Consider the following 22162-nt stretch of genomic DNA (forward strand, 5'->3'; position numbering starts at 1 on the left):
ATGGCCCAAGTGCTTGGGCCCTGCACCCGCATGGGAGACCAGGAGAAGCACCTGGCTCCTGGCTTCGGATCTGTGCAGTGCGCCAGCCACAACGTGCCAACCGTAGCGGCCCCTTGTGGGGTGAACCAACAGAAAAAGGAAGACCTTTCTCTCTGTCTCTCTCTCTCTCTCACTGTCTAACTCTGCCTGTAAAAAAAAAAAAAAAAAAAAAAAAACCACAAAAACAAAAACAGAAACTCTTCAGATTTGTAACATCTTACAAGTATCCAGAAAAATAAGAATAACCTTGGTAACTAAACTTAGATTACCTTAAGCATTCTAAATCCTATTTCTTCATCATGACTATTTCCAAATCAGACAGTGCACTTTTGTCATTCTTCTGTCAAAAGGCCAAGTAAAATACATGAATGTTAAGCCTAAAGGTCATCTAATGAACAACAAACAGAAAATTTCTGCCAGTCAATCCACACATTTGAAAACTGAATTCAAGGTCTGAAGTCACAAATGTCGATTCACTCAATTGGATTCTGAAGCAGCAGTGACTGCTGTCAGAACAGCAACATCAAGTACTGGAAAAATCCTGAAGGTTTTCAGGTGTTTTACTTCAAGGAAACAACTGGCTATTTGTGTCAATGGATTTGTAAGACAAAAGCATTAGCTCTGGATTCAAGTGTATTAGGGTTTCATAATCTATACAATATAAAATTACTTCTCAGGGTCCAAAGAGAACCCATACAAAAGGAAGACAAAGGAATCAAAGATAGTTTTAGATTGTTCTACTCTTATTTTCTAGAAAACCCAAAACAACAAAAATCAGAAACCAATGTCAGAAGTAATTTTAAAACAGTTTGGGGTGGGGATGAGTAGGCACTTGACCTAGTGGTTTAAGATGCCAGTAAGACACCTGCATCCCATAATGGAGGTGCCTGGGTTCGGTTTCAGGATCTGGCTTCCAACTCCAGTTTCCTTCTGATTCAAATCCTGGAGGCAGCAAGGATGGCTCAAGAACCCCTTGAGCTACAAGCCCCCAGCTTCAACACAGCCCAGTCCCAAAGTTGTGAGTATCTGGGGACTGAACCAGCAGATTGGAGTGCCTTTTATTTTCTCTTTTCTAAGATTTTTTATTTATTTGAAAGAGAGTGACAGAGAGATCTTTCATCTGCTGGTTCATCCCCCAAATGGCCACAGCAGCCATGTTGAAGCCAAGAGCCTGGAACTCCATCCGGGTCTCTCACGTGGGTGCAAGGACCAAGCACTTGGGCCATCTTCTGCTGCCTTCCCAGGTGCATTAGGAGAGAGCTGGATCAGAAATGAAGCAGTCAAGGCTTGAACCAGCACCCATATGGGATGCCAGCGCAGCAGGCAGCAGGTAAACCCTCTGCAAAATGTCAGACCTGGAATGCTCACTTGCTAGCTCGCTTGCTCTCTCTACTAAATAAAAGATAAATGAAAATGTTTTTTAAATTTAGGAAGCTCTGTGTGTTAAGTTTGGGGAGTTCTCAGCTCTGTTTTTGACAATTCATGCTTTCTACTATGTTCAAAACTGACAAAGATCTAAAGTTTAGGAACATCACTTTCTTTGTTTCACCATAATATTGTGAATTCCAGGTGGCATGTACCAATGCCATCTTACTAGTCAAAGTGATCAGTTTCAGTTCATAATTGATCATGAGAGTATTAAGAGTCAAAGGGATCATATAAACAAGACTAGTGTCTGCTAATACTAACCGATAGAATTAAAAAGGAGAGAATGATCCAACATGGGAAGCAGGATACACAGTAGACTCATAGAATGCCAGATGTCCTAAACAGCACTCTGGCCTCAGAATCAGCCCTTAAGGCACTTGGATCCGGCTAAAAAGCCCATGAGAGTATTTTAGGCATGGAAAGCCAAGACACCGTGGCAAAACACAACACAACACAACACAACACAACACCCACCTAAATGAAAGATCTCTGAGTGAGATCCCAGCAGAAAGAAAGAACAGGCCATCAAAGAAGGAGGTACCTTTCTCTGAAGGGAGGGGAGAACTTCCACTTTGACTATGACCTTGTCTAAATAAGATCAGAGTTGGCGAACTCAAAAGGCTTCCATAGCCTTGGCAACTCATGACAAGAGCCTCGGGTGATCACTGATGCCATAAACAAGAGTGTCAATTTGTTAAATCAACAACAGGAGTCACTGTGCACTTACTCCCCATGTAGGATCTGTCCTTAATGTGTTGTACTATGTGAAGTAATGGTATAACTAGTACTCAAACAGTACTTTACATTTTGTGTTTCTGTGTGGCTGCAAACTGTTGAAATCTTTACTTAATATACACTAAATCGATCTTCCGTATATAAAGTTAATTGAAAATGAATCTTGATGTGAATGGAACGGGAGAGGGAGTGGGAGATGGGATGGTTGCGGGTGGGAGGGAGGTTACGGGGCGGGGGGGGGGGGGGAAGCCACTGTAATCCAAAAGCTGTACTTTGGAAATTATATTTATTAAATAAAATTAAAAAAATATTGTGAATTCCAAGTTATGTCAAATTCTCAAACTGGCCAAAATTGAAGTAATATTACATTCTTTGAAGCTTAACCATGTTGTTCCACTTGTTTGAAAAGTTTGTTTAAATATCCAAACAAAAATTTTTAATACATTTGCAATCCTCGGAAAAAAATATATTTTAGGTAAAATAGTAATTATAGAAAACTTTTCATAACATAATCATTAACATAAAAGCACTATTTCTCAAATTTCAACTTTCCTCAAAAATCATTTATCATTAACATTCTATTATTTCAACATGCACTTAAATGCCCTGGCTATTTGCTGACACTCCTGAGTGTCTCATTCAGGTGCTTGTCAGTCTGTATACATAACACAGTGCTGGCCCTGTCTAGCACATGCAGCTGTCTGGATGCCTGCTTGTCTGCCCAAGTTCTCACTCACTACTCTGTGTGCTGACTGCTCTGCTGGCCCTTGCTTCTGTCATGCCCTTTTTCTCTACCACCGACAGCTCCTCTCAGCAAACTCAACTAAGACCTATGTCTCACTCTCAAGGCCACCTCAGTGCTGCCTCTTCCAGGAAGCCGTCAATCTGAATCCTCTCTGGTTTGTTTCATCTCAGCTCCTAACAGCACAGGCTGTCTGTACCACATACCCATTGTCAAATTCCCAGTCACATGATTGATATATTCCTCCAGTCAAGTTATACATAAGAATGAGATTGCTTCTAGAGTCCCAATTTTGTTAAACTAGAGACATGTCAAATCAAATAGTAAACTTGTTTTTTTAAATTTGGGTTTGAGGGAGAAGGATATTCACATATAAAAAATATATATGCTTAATTAAAAACTAAGCAGCTCTCATTATAAAGCCTCTAATTCTCCATATTTTAGTTCTAAAATATAGTATTAAAATGGACTTCATCATCTGGATGACCATATCCCCTAAAAAATTTAAAATGTATGGTAAAATTATATATGTATATAATTTACATATGTATGTGATTCCCCTCATCTTTACTGAAATGTTTTATTATATAATGTAAAACTTTCTGCAGGTGTGTTAAGTTCTGATATGTTTTATGTGTATCTGAAACATCTGACATGAATTATTAACACTGTGGCAGAGGAAAAAAAATTTGGCTTCTGAATGCTTCGTTAAACCAGAGTCTGTCAGTCACTGCAACGTGTCCTTCCCTGCTTAATCTTCTTTGGCAAGTTCTGTGCACGCCAGTGCTATCCAGCTCCAGCAATCCCAATGCCAAGAACTCCTGGTACACACAACACTCTCAGTAGAATCAATGTATTCAGTTCCTTCAGCCTCACAAGGAAGAGTTCAACCCTAGACGGGTCTGTAACTATTTCTTTTCATAAGACTTCATTATGGATGATAAACTATAAATTACAACTTTGGAAAACTGATTTTTATCAATAACTGAACTATATGGGAGGAAGTACAGAGTGATGAGCTAGGTTAGCCAAGGGCAAATCAACATTCTCTTTAACCCCACCCCACTAGCCCAACTGGTTTAAAAAAAAAATAATGGTGTTATTCAGCTATTTAACATGGTTGTAAGAATCACAGTCAAGAGGAAAAGTTCAACTGTGTTTCAGGCATGAACACTAACTTGGGAGACATTTTTTTCCAGAGTTTCTTATTATATCTGTAGAGATAGAACTGTATATATCTAAGAACTAAAGCCTTAAAAAAAGAACTGTATATAGAAACAAACCTATAAACATGTATAATTTTAAATGACTTGGTTTATTTTCAAAATTCCTTTTATTAGGAGTTGAGGGGGGATCATTTTTAAAAACTTCCCTACATATAGATATGGTTTCATAACTCAGTGTTCACTAACTAAATAAAAAACAAAGTATGGAAACTGCCACAGCAGTAAAAAGCAACCATAACTGCGATAATAGTTAGAATATCAAGACAGCTAGTCTGGGGCCAGCATTGTGGCATAGCAGCTTAAGCCGGTGCCTGTGACACTGCTTGCATCCCACACTGGAACACTGCTAAGTCGCAGCTGCTCTGTTCCACCTTCCCGCTAATGTGTCTAGAAAGGAGTAGAGGATGTTCCACCCACTTGGGCCTCTACCACCCACGTGGGAGACCAGGATGGAGTTTCTAGCTCCTGGCTTCAGCCTGGTCCAGACCTGACTGTTGCAACCATTTAAGGAGTGACCCAGAGGATAGAAGATCTCTTTCTCTATCTCTCCCTCTCACTGCGACTCTGCCTTTCAAATAAGTAAAAACATTAGAAAAAAAAAGATTTAAAAAGATAAATATTCTGTGATTCTGTGGCTTACTAGAGAAATTCAGAAAAAGTAAAAATTCTATGGCAGGCGCCGCGGCTCACTAGGCTAATCCTCCGCCTAGCGGCACCAGCACACCGGGTTCTAGTCCCGGTCGGGGCGCCGGATTCTGTCCCAGTTGCCCCTCTTCCAGGCCAGCCCTCTGCTGTGGCCAGGGAGTGCAGTGGAGGATGGCCCAGGTGCTTGGACCCTGCACCCCATGGGAGACCAGGAAAAGCACCTGGCTCCTGGCTCCTGCCATCGGATCAGCGCGGTGCGCCGGCCGCGGCGGCCATTGGAGGGTGAACCAACGGCAAAGGAAGACCTTTCTCTGTCTCTCTCTCACTGTCCACTCTGCCTGTCAAAAAAAAAAAAAAAAAAAAAAAAGTAAAAATTCTCAACTGTACCTAAGTTCTTTACTCCTCAGTGACCCCTCCTCTGACACACAGTGCTAAGACTGGCACTTTCTTACAGTAAAATATTCACAGGCAAGAAGAAAACAATGCACAAGGATATATGCTGTTCTATTTATTCTATTATCTGCATTTAGAAAATGCAAAGGGGCTGGCGCCGCGGCTCAGTAGGCTAATCCTCTGCCTTGCGGTGCCGGCACACCGGGTTCTAGTCCCGGTCGGGGCACGGGATTCTGTCCCGGTTGCCCCTCTTCCAGGCCAGCTCTCTGCTGTGGCCCGGGAGTGCAGTGGAGGATGGCCCAGGTGCTTGGGCCCTGCACCCCATGGGAGACCAGGAGAAGTACCTGGCTCTGGCCTTTGGATAGGCGCGGTGCGCCAGCTGTGGCGGCCATTGGAGGGTGAACCAATGGCAAAGGAAGACCTTTCTCTCTGCCTCCCTCTCTCACTGTCCACTCTGCCTATCCAAAAAAAAAAAAAAAAAAAAAAAGGCAAAGGAAAAGACACCTGAGACCTGAGACAAAAGCACCTGATCACAAAATATACCTGCCAGTGACAACAAATACTTAACCTTGGTATCTACCTAAGCAGTAATTCTGGCCTTAAACAAAATGATCACAAAGAATTACTGTCTTTTTTTTTTTTTTTTTTTTTTTTTGACAGGCAGTTAGACAGTGAGAGAGAAAGGTCTTCCTTTTTTTTCCAATGGTTCATCCCCCAAGTGGCCGCTATGGCTGGCGTGTTACCGCTGGCGCGTTGTGCCGGTCCGAAACCAGGAGCCAGGTGCTTCCTCCTGGTCTCCCATGCGGGTGCAGGGCCCAAGCACTTGGGTCTTCCCGGGTCACAGCAGAGAGCTGGAATGGAAGAGGAGCAACTGGGACAGAATCCGGTGCCCCAACCAGAACTAGAACCCGGGGCGCCGGCGCTGCAGGTGGAGGATTAGCCTAGTGAGCTGTGGCACCAGCCAAGAATTACTGTCTTTAAGCACAGCCTCAAGTCCTCACCTTCTCTCCCATATCCCCAAATATACCATAAGCAAAGATTCTGCAATGGTCACAAAGATATATAAATCTCTATAATTACTAACAACTACAGTCCTGAGGATATTTGCATTTTGACAGTTTTCAGTACCTTAGTCTGAAAACACTAAGCTTTAACCAGGATTTTTGAGAGCAGCCTATGGGTGAAAAATCACTCATCCCTACAATGGTATTTCCTAGTCAAGCCCAAATTTCAGACAAAGAATTAAGTGATAGCCTGTCCAGAGCAAGTTAAACATTTTTGTGTTTGAAGGTGAAAGCAAGCTATATTCTCGGTTTTTAAAAGCCAGAAAAAAATGTCTTTACTGTTAGTCAGAGCAGCCAAGCAGGTAATGACTTTGTTTTTTCGGTTAACATAACCAGCTTGTGGAACAGAATACTAAATCATTAAGTGCAATTCCAAAGAAGGTCACAGAGTCTAAGTGATCAAATCTTATCAAAGAAATATAGCACTCCTTAATATAATAAAATGATATCTTTGTTAGTCACATATTATTTTAATACTAATTTTCACACCAAATGTATCATTTAAGCCAAATTAAAACACTGTATTTTTAGCAAAGCAAAATCTTTTATACAAATTAATGTCCTGTGAAACTACAGGCAGCACAAGAGTGTGTGTGTATGTGACAGAGAGAGAAAAGAGAAGCAGACAGAAACAGTGAGTTCCCATACGTTGGAATTCCCAAATGCCTGAAATAATCAGGGTTGACCTCCACATTTCCCAACTCCCTCCACAGGCTCAAGTCAGGAGCCAGGAACACAGTCCATGTCTCCCATGTCTCCCACAGGGTGGCAGAAACCATATCACTGAAGCCATCACTGCTGCCTCTTAGGGTCTGCATTAACAGGCATCCAGAGTCATGGATGTGGGACACAGACACCTCAACCACTAGGCTGAACAACTGCTCCACAATTTCTCCTTTTAAAGCATATATTAAGAGGAGCTTGGTTTCATTCTCAGGTTGATCCAAGGCCAGGTAGAGTTCCAAAAGTGTGAAAAAGATTTAAATGATACCTTCAGGAGAATTAGTGTCAATACTAGATTTCCAAGTATATTTAAAAAAAATTTTTTAAAGATTTATTTTATTTACTTGAAAGAGTTACAGAGAGAGGTAGAGATAGAAAGAGAGATCTTCCAACCGCTGGTTCACTCCCTAGATGGCCACAACGGCCAGAGCTGCGCCGATCCGAAGCCAGGAGCCAGGAGCTTCTTCCGAGTCTCCCATGTGGGTCCAAGGGTCCAAGGACTTGGGCCATCTTCCACTGCTATCCCAGGCCACAGCAAAGAGCTGGATCAGAAGAGGAGCAGCTGGGGCTAGAACTGGCGCCCATATGGGATGCTGGTGCTTCAGGTCAGGGCTTTAACCCACTGCGCGACAGTGCCGCCCCCCCACCAAGTATATTTTAAAAATTGCTATATTTTCACATAAATACTGGTGCTGTCAAATTCAGACAGCCATTAAAGACACGAGTAATTTCAGATGACTACTTTAAGACCCCAACATCCTTTTGTTTTGATCACAAGTCAAATAACCTTACTCTAGCCTATTTAAAAAAATTCTAACTGAAATACCATTTCTTAAAGTAACAAATAAACATACGGCCAGTGCCCACTTGGCCAAGTGATTGATTCCTCCATCTCAGCATCTGTCCATGTGTTACCTGTTCTACTGCATCTCAGCCTTTACTGGCGTCTGAGGATCATCCTGCATCATCATCAAGTCAACCTGCTGAGGCTACCTCCTTTCACAGAGACTATGGCTTACTGAGTCACAGTTTTTTCTGGGCCCTGAGAACATGGTTTGAAGACTCTCATCTACTGAAACCTTAAGTGTAAATGAAATTTTAGTAGATTTAAATTCCATTGCTTTCTCTACAGGATCAATTACAGAAAGTTCTTGCATGCAGTTTTGGTTCTTGCTGCACCAGAAAGAAATCTCAGAAAGGCAAGCAGCCCCTGGTCTGTGAGGTACGCAACTTCCCAGTGGCATCTGTAAATCTATCCAACCATATCCAGGTTCACATGGTCTGGAAGGGCTCCTGCATTCCAGCTGTTCTAAGAGTTCACTGTGGGTGGTCAAAGGCGTGCTCTTCATGGTGCCGGCAGCCTGCACCTTGTCTTGGAGGCACTAGACCAAAGCAGCTATTCCTGCTCCCGCCCACCCTATCCCAGTAGACAGCCTTGCAGCACACAGGAGGCGATTCTTGATCACACTGCAAACAGAGAAGAGAACAGGCCTGGGGGCTGAGGAAACAGGAGACCAAAGGGGATGAGGAAGGCATAAAGAAAACAGTGCCTTTAAGAAGTGATGGTTCAGGGCAGTGCTGTGGCGTAGTGGGCTAAGCCTCTGCCTGCAGTGCCAGCATTCCAGATGGGTGCTGGTTTCTGTCCAGGCTGCTCCTCTTCCAATCTAGCTCTCTGCTTGTGGCCTGAGAAAGCAGTGTAAGATAGCCCAAGTCCTTGGGCCTGTGCACCCATGTGGAAGACCCGGAAGAAGCTCTTGGCTCCTGGCTTTGAACACTGTGGCCATTTGGGGAGTGAACCAGTGGATGAAGACTCTTCTCTCTGTCCTCCTTCTCGCTATAACTCTGCCTCTCAAATAAGTTTAAAAAAAAAAAAAAAAGAAGAAGAAGAAATAGTGATGGTTTTTCTCACCATACAATCTTTGTGGATCAGTTGATAGATGAATCATTACTTGCTTGACAATTTAAAAATGGAGAAACACAGGGAATGCTTTTTAACTGCCATAGCTATTTAAAAGTATTATTCTAAACTAAGTACCAGGGGCCAGCATTGTAGTGAAGTGTTAAGCTGCCACCTGCAACATCAGCATACCATATGAGCACCAGTTTGTGTCCTGGCTGCTCCTCTGCCAATCCAACTCCCTGATAATGGCCCAAGAAAGCAGTGGAAGACTGTCCAACTGCTTGGACCCCTGCACTCACATGGAAGACCCAGATGAAGCTCCTGGCTTTGGCCTGGCTCAGCCCTAGCTGTCACGGCCATTGGGAAGTGAACAAGGAGATGGAAGAGATCTCTCTCTCTCTCTCTCCTTTCTTCCCTCCCTCCCTCCTTCCATCTCCCTCTCCCTCTATTTCTCTCCTTTAACCTCTCTCTGTTAACTTTGCCTTTTAAATAAATAAATCTTTAAGAAATTAAATAAATAATGAAGTACCTAGAGAGAGAGAAAGCTATGACACAGGCAAGCTTTTAAACACTATTGTCCCTCAAAAATAAAAATTATTCAAAACATTATAAGAGGGGCCGGCGCTGTGGCGCAGTGGTTAAAGCCCTAGCCTGAAGCGCCGGCATCCCATGTGGGTGCCAGTTCAAGTCCCGGCTGCTCCAGTTCTGATCCAGCTCTCTGCTATGGCCTGGGAAAGGAGTAGAGGATGGCTCAAGTCTTTGGGCCCATGCACCTACGTGGGAGACTCAGAGGAGGCTCCTGGCTCCTGGCTTCGGATTGGCGCAGCTCAGGTTGTTGCTGCCAATTGGGAGTGAACCAGCGGATGGAAGACCCTTCCACCCCGACTCTCCTCTCTCTGTGTAACTCTGACTTTCAAATAAAAATAAAGAAATCTTAAAAAAAAAAAAAAAGAACATTTAAGAATGATACAGGGAGCTAGTGCTGTGGTACAGCAGGTTAAAGCCCTGGCCTGTAGCACAGGCATCCCATATGGGTGCCGGTTTGGGTCCCAGCTGCTCTACTTCCAATCCAGCTAACTGCTATGGCCTGGGAAAGCAGTACAAGATAGCTCAAGTCCTTGGGCCCCTGCACCCACATGGGAGACCCGGAAGAAGCTCCTGGCTCCTGGCTTTGGACACTGCAGCCATTTGGGAAGTGAACCAGCGGACAGAAGACCTCTCTCTCTCTATCTGGCTCTACCTCTCTCTGTAACTCTTTCAAATAAATAACATAAATCCTTAAAAAAAAAAAAAAGAATGATACAGAACAAATCTATGGTTCTCTCTCTCTCTCTCTCTCTAGATGTGCACACACATGCACACACACATGTATGTATTTTATACATATATAAATCTATTTGGGAATATATACACATATATTCATATTCATGTATGTGTGTGTGTGTGTGTTCCCAAATAGGTTTAACCTCCAGGTAATTTGATTACAAGACAGACATATTTTATAGTCTTTACTTATGTTGGTTCCATGGGAGGGTTGGGGGACAGTGGGGCAGAACTGAGTCTTTCTTTGAAAGGAACTTTTCTTTGTTAGGGAATTACAGTGACTGCTTTCCCCTGACTCCTCTTCAGTCCTTACATTCTTCTCAATGGTTCTTTGTAACATGCAGGCTCCAACCTTTGCTGCCACCACTTTCGATGTCACATAACACATTGGGAGATTAAGCCATAATAAGCCTAGAGGCAGACAAGAAACACTCAAACAGGGCAAAAGATATTTTTCTGCTTCTAGTTCGATTCAGCACAATTAGGGATTTCCCATGTGTGCTCTGGAACCACAAAGACTTCAGCTGGAATCCTGGCTCCACCATTTATGAGAGTATATAAACTTGGGGATGTTTCTTCATTTCTGTGCATTTCTAACTATTTCCTCATCTATAAAATGGGACAGTAACAGCTCCTCCCTTTCAACATTAACACAAGGACTGTAAGAGACATTTAACAAGACACTCAGCACAGTATCTGTACATAGTGAGCTGTCAGTAAATATTAACTACCCATCGTACCCTGCTTAACTCCAAAATTTCCCGGGTGTTATTGGGATTACAGAATTGTGCCCAGCCTCAGAATAAAAGTTTCCAACCACAATAAGGGTAAGTACTGTTTCAGGAATCTTTTTTCAGATACACACCCACTCCTCCACACCCCGACATGCACAGACACGCGTATTTGGCTTCATGCCCCTTTTCTGTGATGCTCTCCCTAAGGAACTTCCCACAAATAGCATATGTGTCTTGTCCTTGGGCACAACAGTATTTTGAGCATTTTGTATAGAAAACTCTACAGTTCATTACACTGTGCTTGTTTATGTCTGGCTCTCCCATTATAATGCAAACTGCAAAGAAATGCTTTATATTCCTGCTGTTGCAAAACACTGGGTGCTCAGTAAAGCTCTGTTAAATGAGGAAAAAGTCATCAAAATCTAACAGTTATTAAAAATCACAAAATAGTTAACCACTTTCACTTGCACCTGAGTTGATTCTACTTTTGCACAGAAATCTAAATTTATCTGTAAGCCAGAGTCCATAAATTGTCCTTTCTCCCAGTGCCTGGTATACTCCCTTCCATCTGAAAACGAGGAGTCAATGCTTACTTAAGAAACTGAGATGAGTAATGTGTACAATGATCTTTAAAAGGTAGAACATCAAAGCCATGAAGATGTGCCATATAGTTGGGGTTTCATCTAAGGAAATCTGCTACATTCATGCTTCTTTTTAGGGGGAAAGTTCAAGGAAAGTTATCAGGCAAAAGAAGTTGTTTCTAAATGACAAGTGGCGGAGGATCCCCTTTCACAGTACTGCAGGTAGCCACTGACAACAGTTGCCAGTAACAACTGGGCAGGTACTTGCTTCAGTACTTAACACAGATAGATATGAAGAACTGGAATACCTCTTAATATCCACATATTTTCACCATCATTCCCTACTCTATCTAAATGTAAAAATCAAAGTTACCCAAATTCACCAACTCTGCTTTTATTCCATTACACCAAAGCAAAACACTGGAATCAATTCTAAAGAAAACACTGACTTGTCACCATACTTACAGACATCAAAGGTCAAAAAGTTGACAGTATACTAAATCAAAAACTTGGTTTGACATTAGTCAAAAAAGAAATACATATGCAAATAAATATCTGCTCTAAAATGAGTGTTCCTTGATGGTGACCTTCTGAAATATTTGTTTCTAAATCATTAACCGCTTGACTGAGAAACTGACAGCTTCCAACTTTTTAAGATTACATCTCTCTTAATGACACAAGATTTAAAAAAAAAAGGGGGGGGGGGAGGGTACCTGCTACCCAGGGCTCAGTGTAACTAATGTGAATGATAACTTCAGCTACTCTAAACGTGATAAACCCCTAAGGAAAACAGCTATTTCAGAAAAGCTTCCTTCCTTTTGTCACCTTACATGTATATCTGAGGTTATTACAAAACTATTTCAAAGTAATTCATTGAGCTTGGATACAAAAGCCAAGTCTTAAGCGTTAACAGTAATTTATTTATTGATGGAAGAAACTAGATAAGCTGTGATTACAGTTTTAAGGAACAAAACCAATGAAGCTGGCAACAAGTTGTTGTGATTAAAAATGCTTCCCTACACTTGAAATAGTCATTTTAATGACCCTAGTAAGGGCAACAGCACTCACCAGTATGAATCTTCTCATGTCTCTGCAGCAGGTACTTCTGTATGAAACGCATGTCACATTGACTACATTGAAATGGTTTTTCGCCTTAAAATAATTTCACATCCGTAAATTAGTTATCGGATAAAACAACAGTTCTTACTTTACTATTTCTGAGGAAAGACAAATCTTAGAAATTCAATTTTGGAAAATTTCCAAATATCTTCACAAATTTTTGATATTGTTGATTAGCTTAACAACTTTATTTCCTCTCAAGTTTTCCCCCAGGATTTAAAAATTAACATTCTCACCATCACATAAAATTGAGACTGAGCCTGATTTCAGCCTTCAAGGAGAACAAAAAGATAAACAAAACAATTCAAAATAGAAATGAAAAACTTTGAGGACTCTTAAACCTCTCTTCTTTCCAATTTGGGACAAGATTCACCCATTCTGTTCTCCATGGCTCACCATCCCTGTCATATGACCCTTCAGCTATTTTCATCACAACCTTCAAGACTTCCTAATTTACTTTTTTAAAGAACTATCCCATCTCTTCAGCCTTCGCTTTCTGCTGTAGCTCTTCCTTTTAAGGAAAGCACTCTTTGTTCAGCTCTGTGCTTGGAAGCCCTGCATCAATCCTGAAACACTCCAGACTCGGTGCTTGCTCTGCTTCCCTTCCACCACAGCACCTGTGTAAAATGCAGTCTACCTTAAGTCTCACATTTTTTTTTGCCACCCACTTGTGTTCTAACCAGTATACTCTAGCTCCTGAAAACTTCTATGTGATCTTGCTATTTATTCCAAAGATTCTCCAGCACTCTCCATCCTGCCTGGGGGTTGTGGTATTGCTCACCATGCCCTGCTTGGAATTATCTGCTTTGGCGTCTGGGGCCCTGCAGCAGTCCATCAAATCTCCCTATTCACTCTGTCTTCCCCTCCTGACTCATCTTACATGTCAGTTAGTTTCCCACAGGTCTGTGATCAGTCTTTAGTTCTATTCTCTCTACTTCATGACCTTAGCTATCATTTTTTATATTTGATTTCCAAATCCATCTTTCAAACTCTGCCTGGACATCTTGCAGAGAAACGTGAGTGCTGACAGGCTCATTCCTCTAACGTAAAGGAATACTGTAAGCCAAACAAGTGCCCAATTAAAAACTATTTACTTAATTTCATACATCTATGCTAATTTTTTCTCATTTAAAGTTTTTCATGGTTTCCTTCTGACATTCTGGCTTATGAAATCCGATTTGGAATGCCAGGTTAGCTATGGTCTTCGGAATGAATGACACTTACATGAAGATGAAAATAACAAAGATAATAATTTTAATGGCCATAAGCCCATTTTAATTCAAGAAATACCTGTATGAATGAAGACATGTCTCTGTAAGTGATAGTTCGTTCTAAAGGCAGCATTGCAGTGCTCACAAACGTGAGATTTAGGGGTTTTCAAACCAAGTGATCCATCCTCATTTATTGTAAGGATCTAGTTTAAAAAAACAAAAGGCAAAAACAAAAGAAAGAAGTTTTAAAAATGTAATCAAATACTAATTTAAAAAATACAAACAATGATCATCAGATTATGAAATATTTTTCCTTAAATAATCTTGAGAAAGCTATCAGAATAATGTTATCATTAACTAAAGGAAAGTACAATGTGACTCATTATGAATAAAATCACTAATAAAACCTTGGAAGCTGGTTAAGACCATACCACTCTGCACCCTCCCCTGTCATGTTGGTGCTTAATGGAGTCCCTAATTGTTCTCTGCTAGGGTGAGCACATTTTTTCAATTTCAATGCTCATATATGTGGGGTAAAGTTTTTTGTTTTAGACACAGCCTAATTATTAATCAGTATGGGACTGGTTAAATAAAATCATAGATAACTAACACAATTTCATGTTTTGTAATTTTAAAACAAAATGAGAAAAGAGCTCTATATACTCATGTGGCAAACGTACCAGAATTTGTTTAAAAAGAAAAAAAGAAGGGGCCGGAGCTGTGGCGTAGTGGGTTAATGCCCTGGCCTGAAGCACTGGCATCCCATATGGGTGCTGGTTCGGGTACCGGCTGCTCCACTTCCGATCCAGCTCTCCACTATGGCCTGGGAGAGCAGTGGACAATGGCCCAGGTACTTAGGCCCCTGCACCTGCGTGGAGACCCGGAGGAAGCTCCTGGCTTCAGATCGGTGCAGCTCTGGCCATTGCGGCCAATTGGGGAATGAACCAGCAGATGGAAGACCTCTCTCTCTCTGCCTCTCCTTCTCTCTCTATTTAACTCTTCCAAATAAATAAATTAAAAAAGAAAGAAAGAAAAGCAATGTTTAGAATCTAACTTATCATTTTGTTAACTCTTTTATACAAAAGAATACAAATAGGAATGTACATTTATGTATTTATTAAAAACTGCTTGAGAAAGATATACATAAAATGGACATAACCTTTGCTATGATGGCTGGGGAAGTAGGCAGGCAAGACAGGAGGTAGGAGGGAGACTTTACATTGTACACTTCAAATACGTTTTTGAGTCATTTAGGTGCTGACCTATTTTTTTTTTCTTTTTTGTAAAGGAAAGAACTAAATCTTCAAGTCATCCTAGGGTAGAATTTAGAGTATGTTTCAGATTACTAAGGCTATTCCAGGTTAAGCATATTCCTAAAAATATTTGCCAAATAAATAAATTAGAGGTAGGCATACGGAAGGAAAACAGGAGACAAGGAATTCAATCTTATCATCCTGACTTGAGATGGAAACTCATGAGCCTGGTCTGGACAGCATGGGCTTCATGTTTTCCAATCTATTAACAACCTGTTCATCATGCTACAATTCACTGTTAAATCACCAAGCACATGGCAGAACGAAAATAATAAAAACTTTACTTCATTAGCAAGGATAGGGAAAAAAAGAAGCAGAGAGAACTAGGAGACAAGCTCAGAAGAAGCATGGCCTGCGAAAGTCAGACGACGGCGAAGGCGGGGCATACAGAATGAGAGCTAAGACACAGTCTCCAACACATGGCAGAGAAATCTAGAAGACACAGCAAGAAATACAACGCACCATGGAAGCTGATTAGGGCCTCAAACACACAGCTGTGTCGATTCCCTTTCAAACTGAGAATGCGGAGTATGTAAAGAAAAAAAGCCTTTAATTTTTACAACCATGTTTTAGTTTAAATTCAGGAAGACAGTACAGCCTATACTATATGCAAATCAGTGGTAATTATTACGCAAATTACACAGGGCATTTGGTTTCTGGGCAAACTGCCAATGTGGTCAACAATGCTTCAAAGTCTATGCACCAAAGTCACAGAAGCGAAACATTTGGCAGAAAAATGGAAGTGGGTGTCACAGCTTCCTGAACAGTCAGTGAAAATGGAAAGTTTCATCTCTGGCCAGTCTAAAATTTTTCCAGCCCTTCCAAGTCACATAATAATAATGCAAGTTAAGACTGTACCAAAAAAAGGGGGGGGGTCTTCTAAAGTATGGTTCAAAAATATTTCTTTTTTTATTTATTTATTTATTTATTTTTTTGACAGGCAGAGTGGACAGTGAGAGAGAGAGAGACAGAGAGAAAGGTCTTCCTTTGCCGTTGGTTCACCCTCCAATGGCCGCCGCGGCCAGCGCGATGCGACCGGCGCACCGCGCTGATCCGATGGCAGGAGCCAGGAGCCAGGTGCTTTTCCTGGTCTCCCATGGGGTGCAGGGCCCAAGCACCTGGGCCATCCTCCACTGCACTCCCGGGCCACAGCAGAGAGCTGGCCTGGAAGAGGGGCAACCGCGACAGAATCTGGCGCCCCGACCGGGACTAGAACCCGGTGTGCCGGCGCCGCTAGGCGGAGGATTAGCCTAGTGAGCCGCGGCGCCGGCCGGTTCAAAAATATTTCTAACATAAAACAAATAAGGCCGTGGCTCACTAGGCTAATCCTCCGCCTTGCAGCACCGGCACACCGGGTTCTAGTCCCGGTCGGGGCACCGGATTCTGTCCTGGCTGCCCCTCTTCCAGACCAGCTCTCTGCTGTGGCCAGGGAGTGCAGTGGAGGATGGCCCAAGTGCTTGGGCCCTGCACCCCATGGGAGACCAGGAGAAGTACCTGGCTCCTGCCATCAGATCAGTGCGGTGGGCTGGCCGCAGCGCGCCGGCCGCGGCGGCCATTGGAGGGTGAACCAACGGCAAAAGGAAGACCTTTCTCTCTCTCTCACTGTCCACTCTGCCTGTCAACAACAACAACAACAACAAAAAAAAACCACAAATACTAAGATGTTAAGTATTCTATATAAAACAGAACTAAGAACAAGACAGCAGCAAGTATTTCTCCCCACATATGTTGATAACAAATAAGATCCAAATGCGAAAACACATGGCAGTTCAAATGCTTTCTGTGGCATAGCAACTGCAAGGAAAGGCTCTCTTCGGAACAAATCTGGCCCAAGCTCCTCAATGTGAAACGGATGTACTCCTTGACTATACAAAGCCCTTTCATGAACAGCTAAGGAGTTCTAGGTCATTGTTTAACACTGACTCTCATTTTGCAGTCAAGCCTTAAATCAAGGTGGATGTTATGAATGAAACACCTACCAGTATCTTGTGGAAAAACAGAATGAAAAAATCTAGCGTATTTACAAGTTCAATGACAGAAACACCAAATTCTTGAACATTTTAGAACATTTTATATTTTCTCTTCTTATTTTTAGGCCAGAGTAACAATCAGGTTTGTTTGAAGGACACAGTGTAAAATTCATCTTGCCCCAGACAAGTAACAATTAGCCCTTTAAATCTGCTATTTGTTTTCAGTACATCCATTCACTTTTATCTGTTTTATTAACCACCATAGCCCAGTGTCTACAGTGGTGTCTGGAGCAAAGTGGAAACCTTACACGGGAGTAAGGGCTGCTAACTGTCCATACTAAACAGCACTCAATGCTCACTATTTTATTATTTCTCAAAGTGATTGCCAAGAGCGATACTTCTCAACTGTTTCAGTCTTCAGACCACTGAGTAAAGGCCATGGGGAGGAGGGTATGCAAAGAACAAAGTTCCTCAATGTAACAAAAATAGCGCAGTGATGCAGGCAAAGTTTTCTTCCTTGGTATAGCCTTGGATTCTTTTCTTGTTCACACCTTTTCTAGATCGTTTAGTAAAAACATTTTCTTTCAGTTCAGTGTTTGTCTTAGAGCTCAGCAGTCTTACCTGATAATGGCATCATAAAATAATTTTGCTTTGCTTCTTTCCCAACAAACGGACACCAGTACAATTGAAGAATTTGAAGTGTTAAACTTTAAACCCTGACAAGGGCCGGCGCCGCGGCTCACTAGGCTAATCCTCCGCCTAGCGGCGCCGGCACACTGGGTTCTAGTCCCGGTCGGGGCGCCGGATTCTGTCCCGGTTGCCCCTCTTCCAGGCCAGCCCTCTGCTGTGGCCAGGGAGTGCAGTGGAGGATGGCCCAAGTGCTTGGGCCCTGCACCCCATGGGAGACCAGGAAAAGCACCTGGCTCCTGGCTCCTGCCAGCGGATCAGCGCGGTGCGCCGGTCGCAGCGCGCCGGCCGCGGCGGCCATTGGAGGGTGAACCAACGGCAAAGGAAGACCTTTCTCTCTGTCTCTCTCTCTCACTGTCCACTCTGCCTGTCAAAAAAAAAAAAAAACAAAACCCTGACAAGCCTGAGATAACACTTTCAGATCCTGTCATTGCAACTTCAGGGGAAATATGGTATACTGTAAAGACCTAGCAATCACACTTTACCAAGTGGAGAAATTTGGAATAATTTATTATGCAACACACTTGATTTTTTTTCTTACCTGTTTAATAAATGTTAAAACAGAAACATTTCAAACCAAATAGAATCCCTCAGTTAACCTGCTTCTTAGTCTCCAAGTCTACTGAGGAGATAAATATTTAGACAAATCTGTTCCAAGCTAGCCACATATATATTCTCATATAAGTGGTGACAGTTATCCTAAATCATCATTCTCACTGGTAAAGCCCTAAGTTGTTTAAGTCTGGTATTTTTTACTCCTCAAAGATCAATGCCACTGAATATCTGAAACCAGACACCTTTCAGTGAGGAAACGTTTACTCTCCGGAATGGCAGACATGATTTTCCACATCCTATGTATCGTTTCCTAAAATTACTAAAGCGTATTTTAATGACCATAGACTTCATAATTCCTGAATCAATCGAAACTGATTTCTACATCATCAAAACCCAAAAGACAACCCAAGAGAATTCAAATTTTTCATCTATGATTAGTTGTGTTACTGTAACCAAAGTAGGAGAGCAAGACCTTTTAAAATTCTCTTTGCCAAATTCAATTAGAAATGGAGGACTGCAGGTAGGCGCCGCAGCTCACTAGGCTAATCCTCTGCCTTGTGGTGCTGGCACACTGGGTTCTAGTCCCGATCGGGGCGCCAGATTCTGTCCCGGTTGCCCCTCTTCCAGGCCAGCTCTCTGCTATGGCCAGGGAGTGCAGTGGAGGATGGCCCAAGTCCTTGAGCCCTGCACCCTATGGGAGACCAGGAGAAGCACCTGGCTCCTGCCATTGGATCAGCGCGGTGCGCCGGCCACAGCAGCCATTGGAGGGTGAACCAACGGCAAAGGAAGACCTTTCTCTCTGTCTCTCTCTCTCACTGTCCACTCTGCCTGTCCAAAAAAAAAAAAAAAAAAAAAAAGAAAGAAAGAAAGAAAGAAATGGAGGACTGCAACTGCAAAGGCATAAAAACTCAAAGTTATCTAGAGTAGTAACTATCCTGATACTGCAGCTCCCCTAGGTACTGCGGATGTCCTGTCCTCACATCATCCCATCCTTTGTCTTCAGGATTCTTTATCACCTCTCAATAGCAGATTTTACTCATTATCAAATTTCATTTTTAATGATAAACTTAGTGGGATCAGTATGGGGGCATAGTGAGTTAAGCCTCAGCTTTGCCAGCATCCCATATTGGAGTGCCAGTTCAAGTCAGCATCCTACATGGAAGTGCTGATTCGAGTCCCAGCTGCTGCACTTAGGATCCAGCTCCTTGCTGATGCACCTTGGAAGGCAGCAGATATGGCCCAAACACACGGCCCCTGCCACCCATGTGGGAGACCTGGATGGTGTCAGGCCACTGGCTTCAGCCAGGCCCAACCCCAGCTGTTGTAGCCACTTGGGTAATTAAACCAATGGACAGAAAATAAGTCAGTCAGCCTCTCTCTTTCTCCCTCCCCTCACTCACACTCTTGCTCTCTCTCTTCCTCTCCCTCCTTTCTACAACTCTGCCTTCCAAATTAGTGAGTAAACCTTAAAAATAAGTAAATGGTAAGCTTTTGATAGCACCAGAACATGAAATTCACTGGATCAAAAGCATGACATAGCACTTGATATTCCGCATAATGACCCTGAGTTCTAGAAATGGCTGTATCTTTCCTGAATAAGAAGCATTTCTAAACAAAGATTTACATCAGAATCTTTTCAGTTAAAGTTCAGCTCTGTGAAATACAATTTACTCAGAACACATAATTCCCTAGGGAAAATAAATTTAAAAAATACTAATATGTTATTTGCTATTTTCTGCTTTCATTTTCCATAAGTACCAATCCACATTTCCTGTTTTCATCTCCAGGCTTATACTCAGTTTCTCTTCAAAACCATTCCTTCCTTGGTCAAGGGCATACAAAAGGAAATATGACAAACGTCTAGTCTATTTTCCTCATTTTCACACCATTCAACTTTTATATCTTTTTGACACTAAAATTTTTACATCCTTTCTGGTGGCCAGCATATAAAATAAATTGCACAGTAAGGATTCTGTATGTGACTTACAATCTACTTGATGTGTAGAACAGCCTCTTCCTTTTTCAGTTTCACCTAACTGAGGAATCAAGTTCTATTCAGACCACCCAAAAGGTTTCAGTAAACAAACCCATTCGGTTCTCTTCTGTCCCTGATAGAGATTCTAGCACACAATGAGCACTCAAGTTATTTATCGAATAAATGAAAAAGTCAATATATTTCAGAATAAAGAGACCTAATTAAAAGTACCCTAACATTGTTATATTTTACTGAAAAGGAACCTTATAATTTATTAAGGTTAACCGAACAATTCTGATTTAAAAAATCCTTCTGAGGAAACTAATATTCTAATTCATACAACAAGTGAACAGCAAAGTCAGGCACTGATAATCCCTTTATCCAGAAACTTCTTTTCTTTCTTTCCTCTTTTTTTTTTTTTTTTTTTTTTTTTTTTTTTTTTTTTGACAGGCAGAGTGGACAGTGAGAGAGAGAGACAGAGAGAAAGGTCTTCCTTTGCCATTGGTTCACCCTCCAATGGCTGCTGCGGCTGGCGCGCTGCGGCCGGCGTACCGCGCTGTTCCGATGGCAGGAGCCAGGTGCTTCTCCTGGTCTCCCATGGGGTGTAGGGCCCAAGGACTTGGGCCATCCTCCACTGTACTCCCTGGCCACAGCAGAGAGCTGGTCTGGAAGAGGGGCAACCGGGACAGAATCCAGCGCCCCAACCGGGACTAGAACTCGGTGTGCTGGCGCTGCAAGGCAGAGGATTAGCCTAGTGAGCCGCGGCGCCGGCCCAGAAACTTCTAACATCAAGACTTGAGGTTCAGGGGCCAGTGCTATGGTGCAGTGGGTTAAAACCCTGGCCTGAAGCACCAGCATCCCATATGGGCACCAGTTCTAGTCCCAGCTGCTCCACTTCCGATCTAGCTCTCTGCTGTGGCCTGGGAAAGCAGTAGAAGATGGCCCAAGTCTTTGGGCCCCTGCACCCATCTGGGAGACCCAAAAGAAGCTCCTGGCTCCTGGGTTCAGATCAGTGTAGCTCCAGCCATGGCGGTCATCTTGGGAGTGAACCAGCGGATGGAAGACCTCTCTCTCTATATATATAACTCTTTCAAATAAATAAAATAAATCTTAAAAAAAAAAAAAAAAAAAAAAGAGACTTGAGGTTCTGAAGCTTAAAGTACAACATAATCACCTTTGGGTTTGCCTGGTTTTTTTTGTTGTTGTTGTTTATTTTTGTTTTGCTTTGTTTCTTTTTGGCTCTTTATAAAATACAGGCAGAAATTCTCTGAATAAGAGCCTCCAGCAATGCAGCCTGGACATGTCTAACTGGAAAAAGCCCTGTGCACGAGAAACGCAAAGCCAGCAGAGAGAACTAAATTGAGTCTCATACATTTAACACACTTCTGGTCACTTTAGCTACTGGTGGTCTTAATCCACAATGAAACAAAAATAGATTCAAAGGGCCAAACAAAAGCTATGTTAGGTGGCCACATAAATATAGCAATGAAAAACAGAATAGAATGTGTCCTTAAGAGATGAAACAGCCAATGATAAAAGTCAAAAGCAATTAAATTCTAGCACTCAGGAGTTTTCAGGGTAACGGAGGGAAAAGGCCTTAAAATCTCAGTCTTCCTAGAGGGCTTCACTGAAATACATAAGAATTTTTTAGAAAAACATTTACAAGACTGATCCCAAGATATTAAAAGTGACATTACAGAGCCAGCAGTATGGCATACTGTGTATAAGTTGCCACCAGCAACGCTGGCATCCCATGTGGGTGCTTGTTCCTGTCCCAGCTCCTCCACTTCAGATCCAAG

At 42.3% G+C, this 22162-nt stretch overlaps 1 protein-coding gene across 16 annotated transcripts in view; it reads right to left on the bottom strand.

The window, feature by feature from the left end:
• The window catches only part of ZNF148 (zinc finger protein 148), a 169336-nt gene that overhangs the window by 35795 nt on the left and 111379 nt on the right, over positions 1-22162 (bottom strand). For all 16 annotated transcript variants that reach the window (XM_051859204.2, XM_051859200.2, XM_070072236.1 and 13 more), the window contains 2 exons: positions 13943-14066; positions 12602-12685 (listed from right to left, as the gene is read on the bottom strand). In XM_051859204.2, coding sequence (XP_051715164.1) covers positions 12602-12685; positions 13943-14066 — 208 coding nt within the window. The remainder of the gene's footprint in view (positions 1-12601; positions 12686-13942; positions 14067-22162) is intronic.

The sequence above is a fragment of the Oryctolagus cuniculus genome, chromosome 4 (assembly GCF_964237555.1).
Source record: "Oryctolagus cuniculus chromosome 4, mOryCun1.1, whole genome shotgun sequence".
In the NCBI taxonomy this organism is placed as follows: domain Eukaryota; kingdom Metazoa; phylum Chordata; class Mammalia; order Lagomorpha; family Leporidae; genus Oryctolagus; species Oryctolagus cuniculus.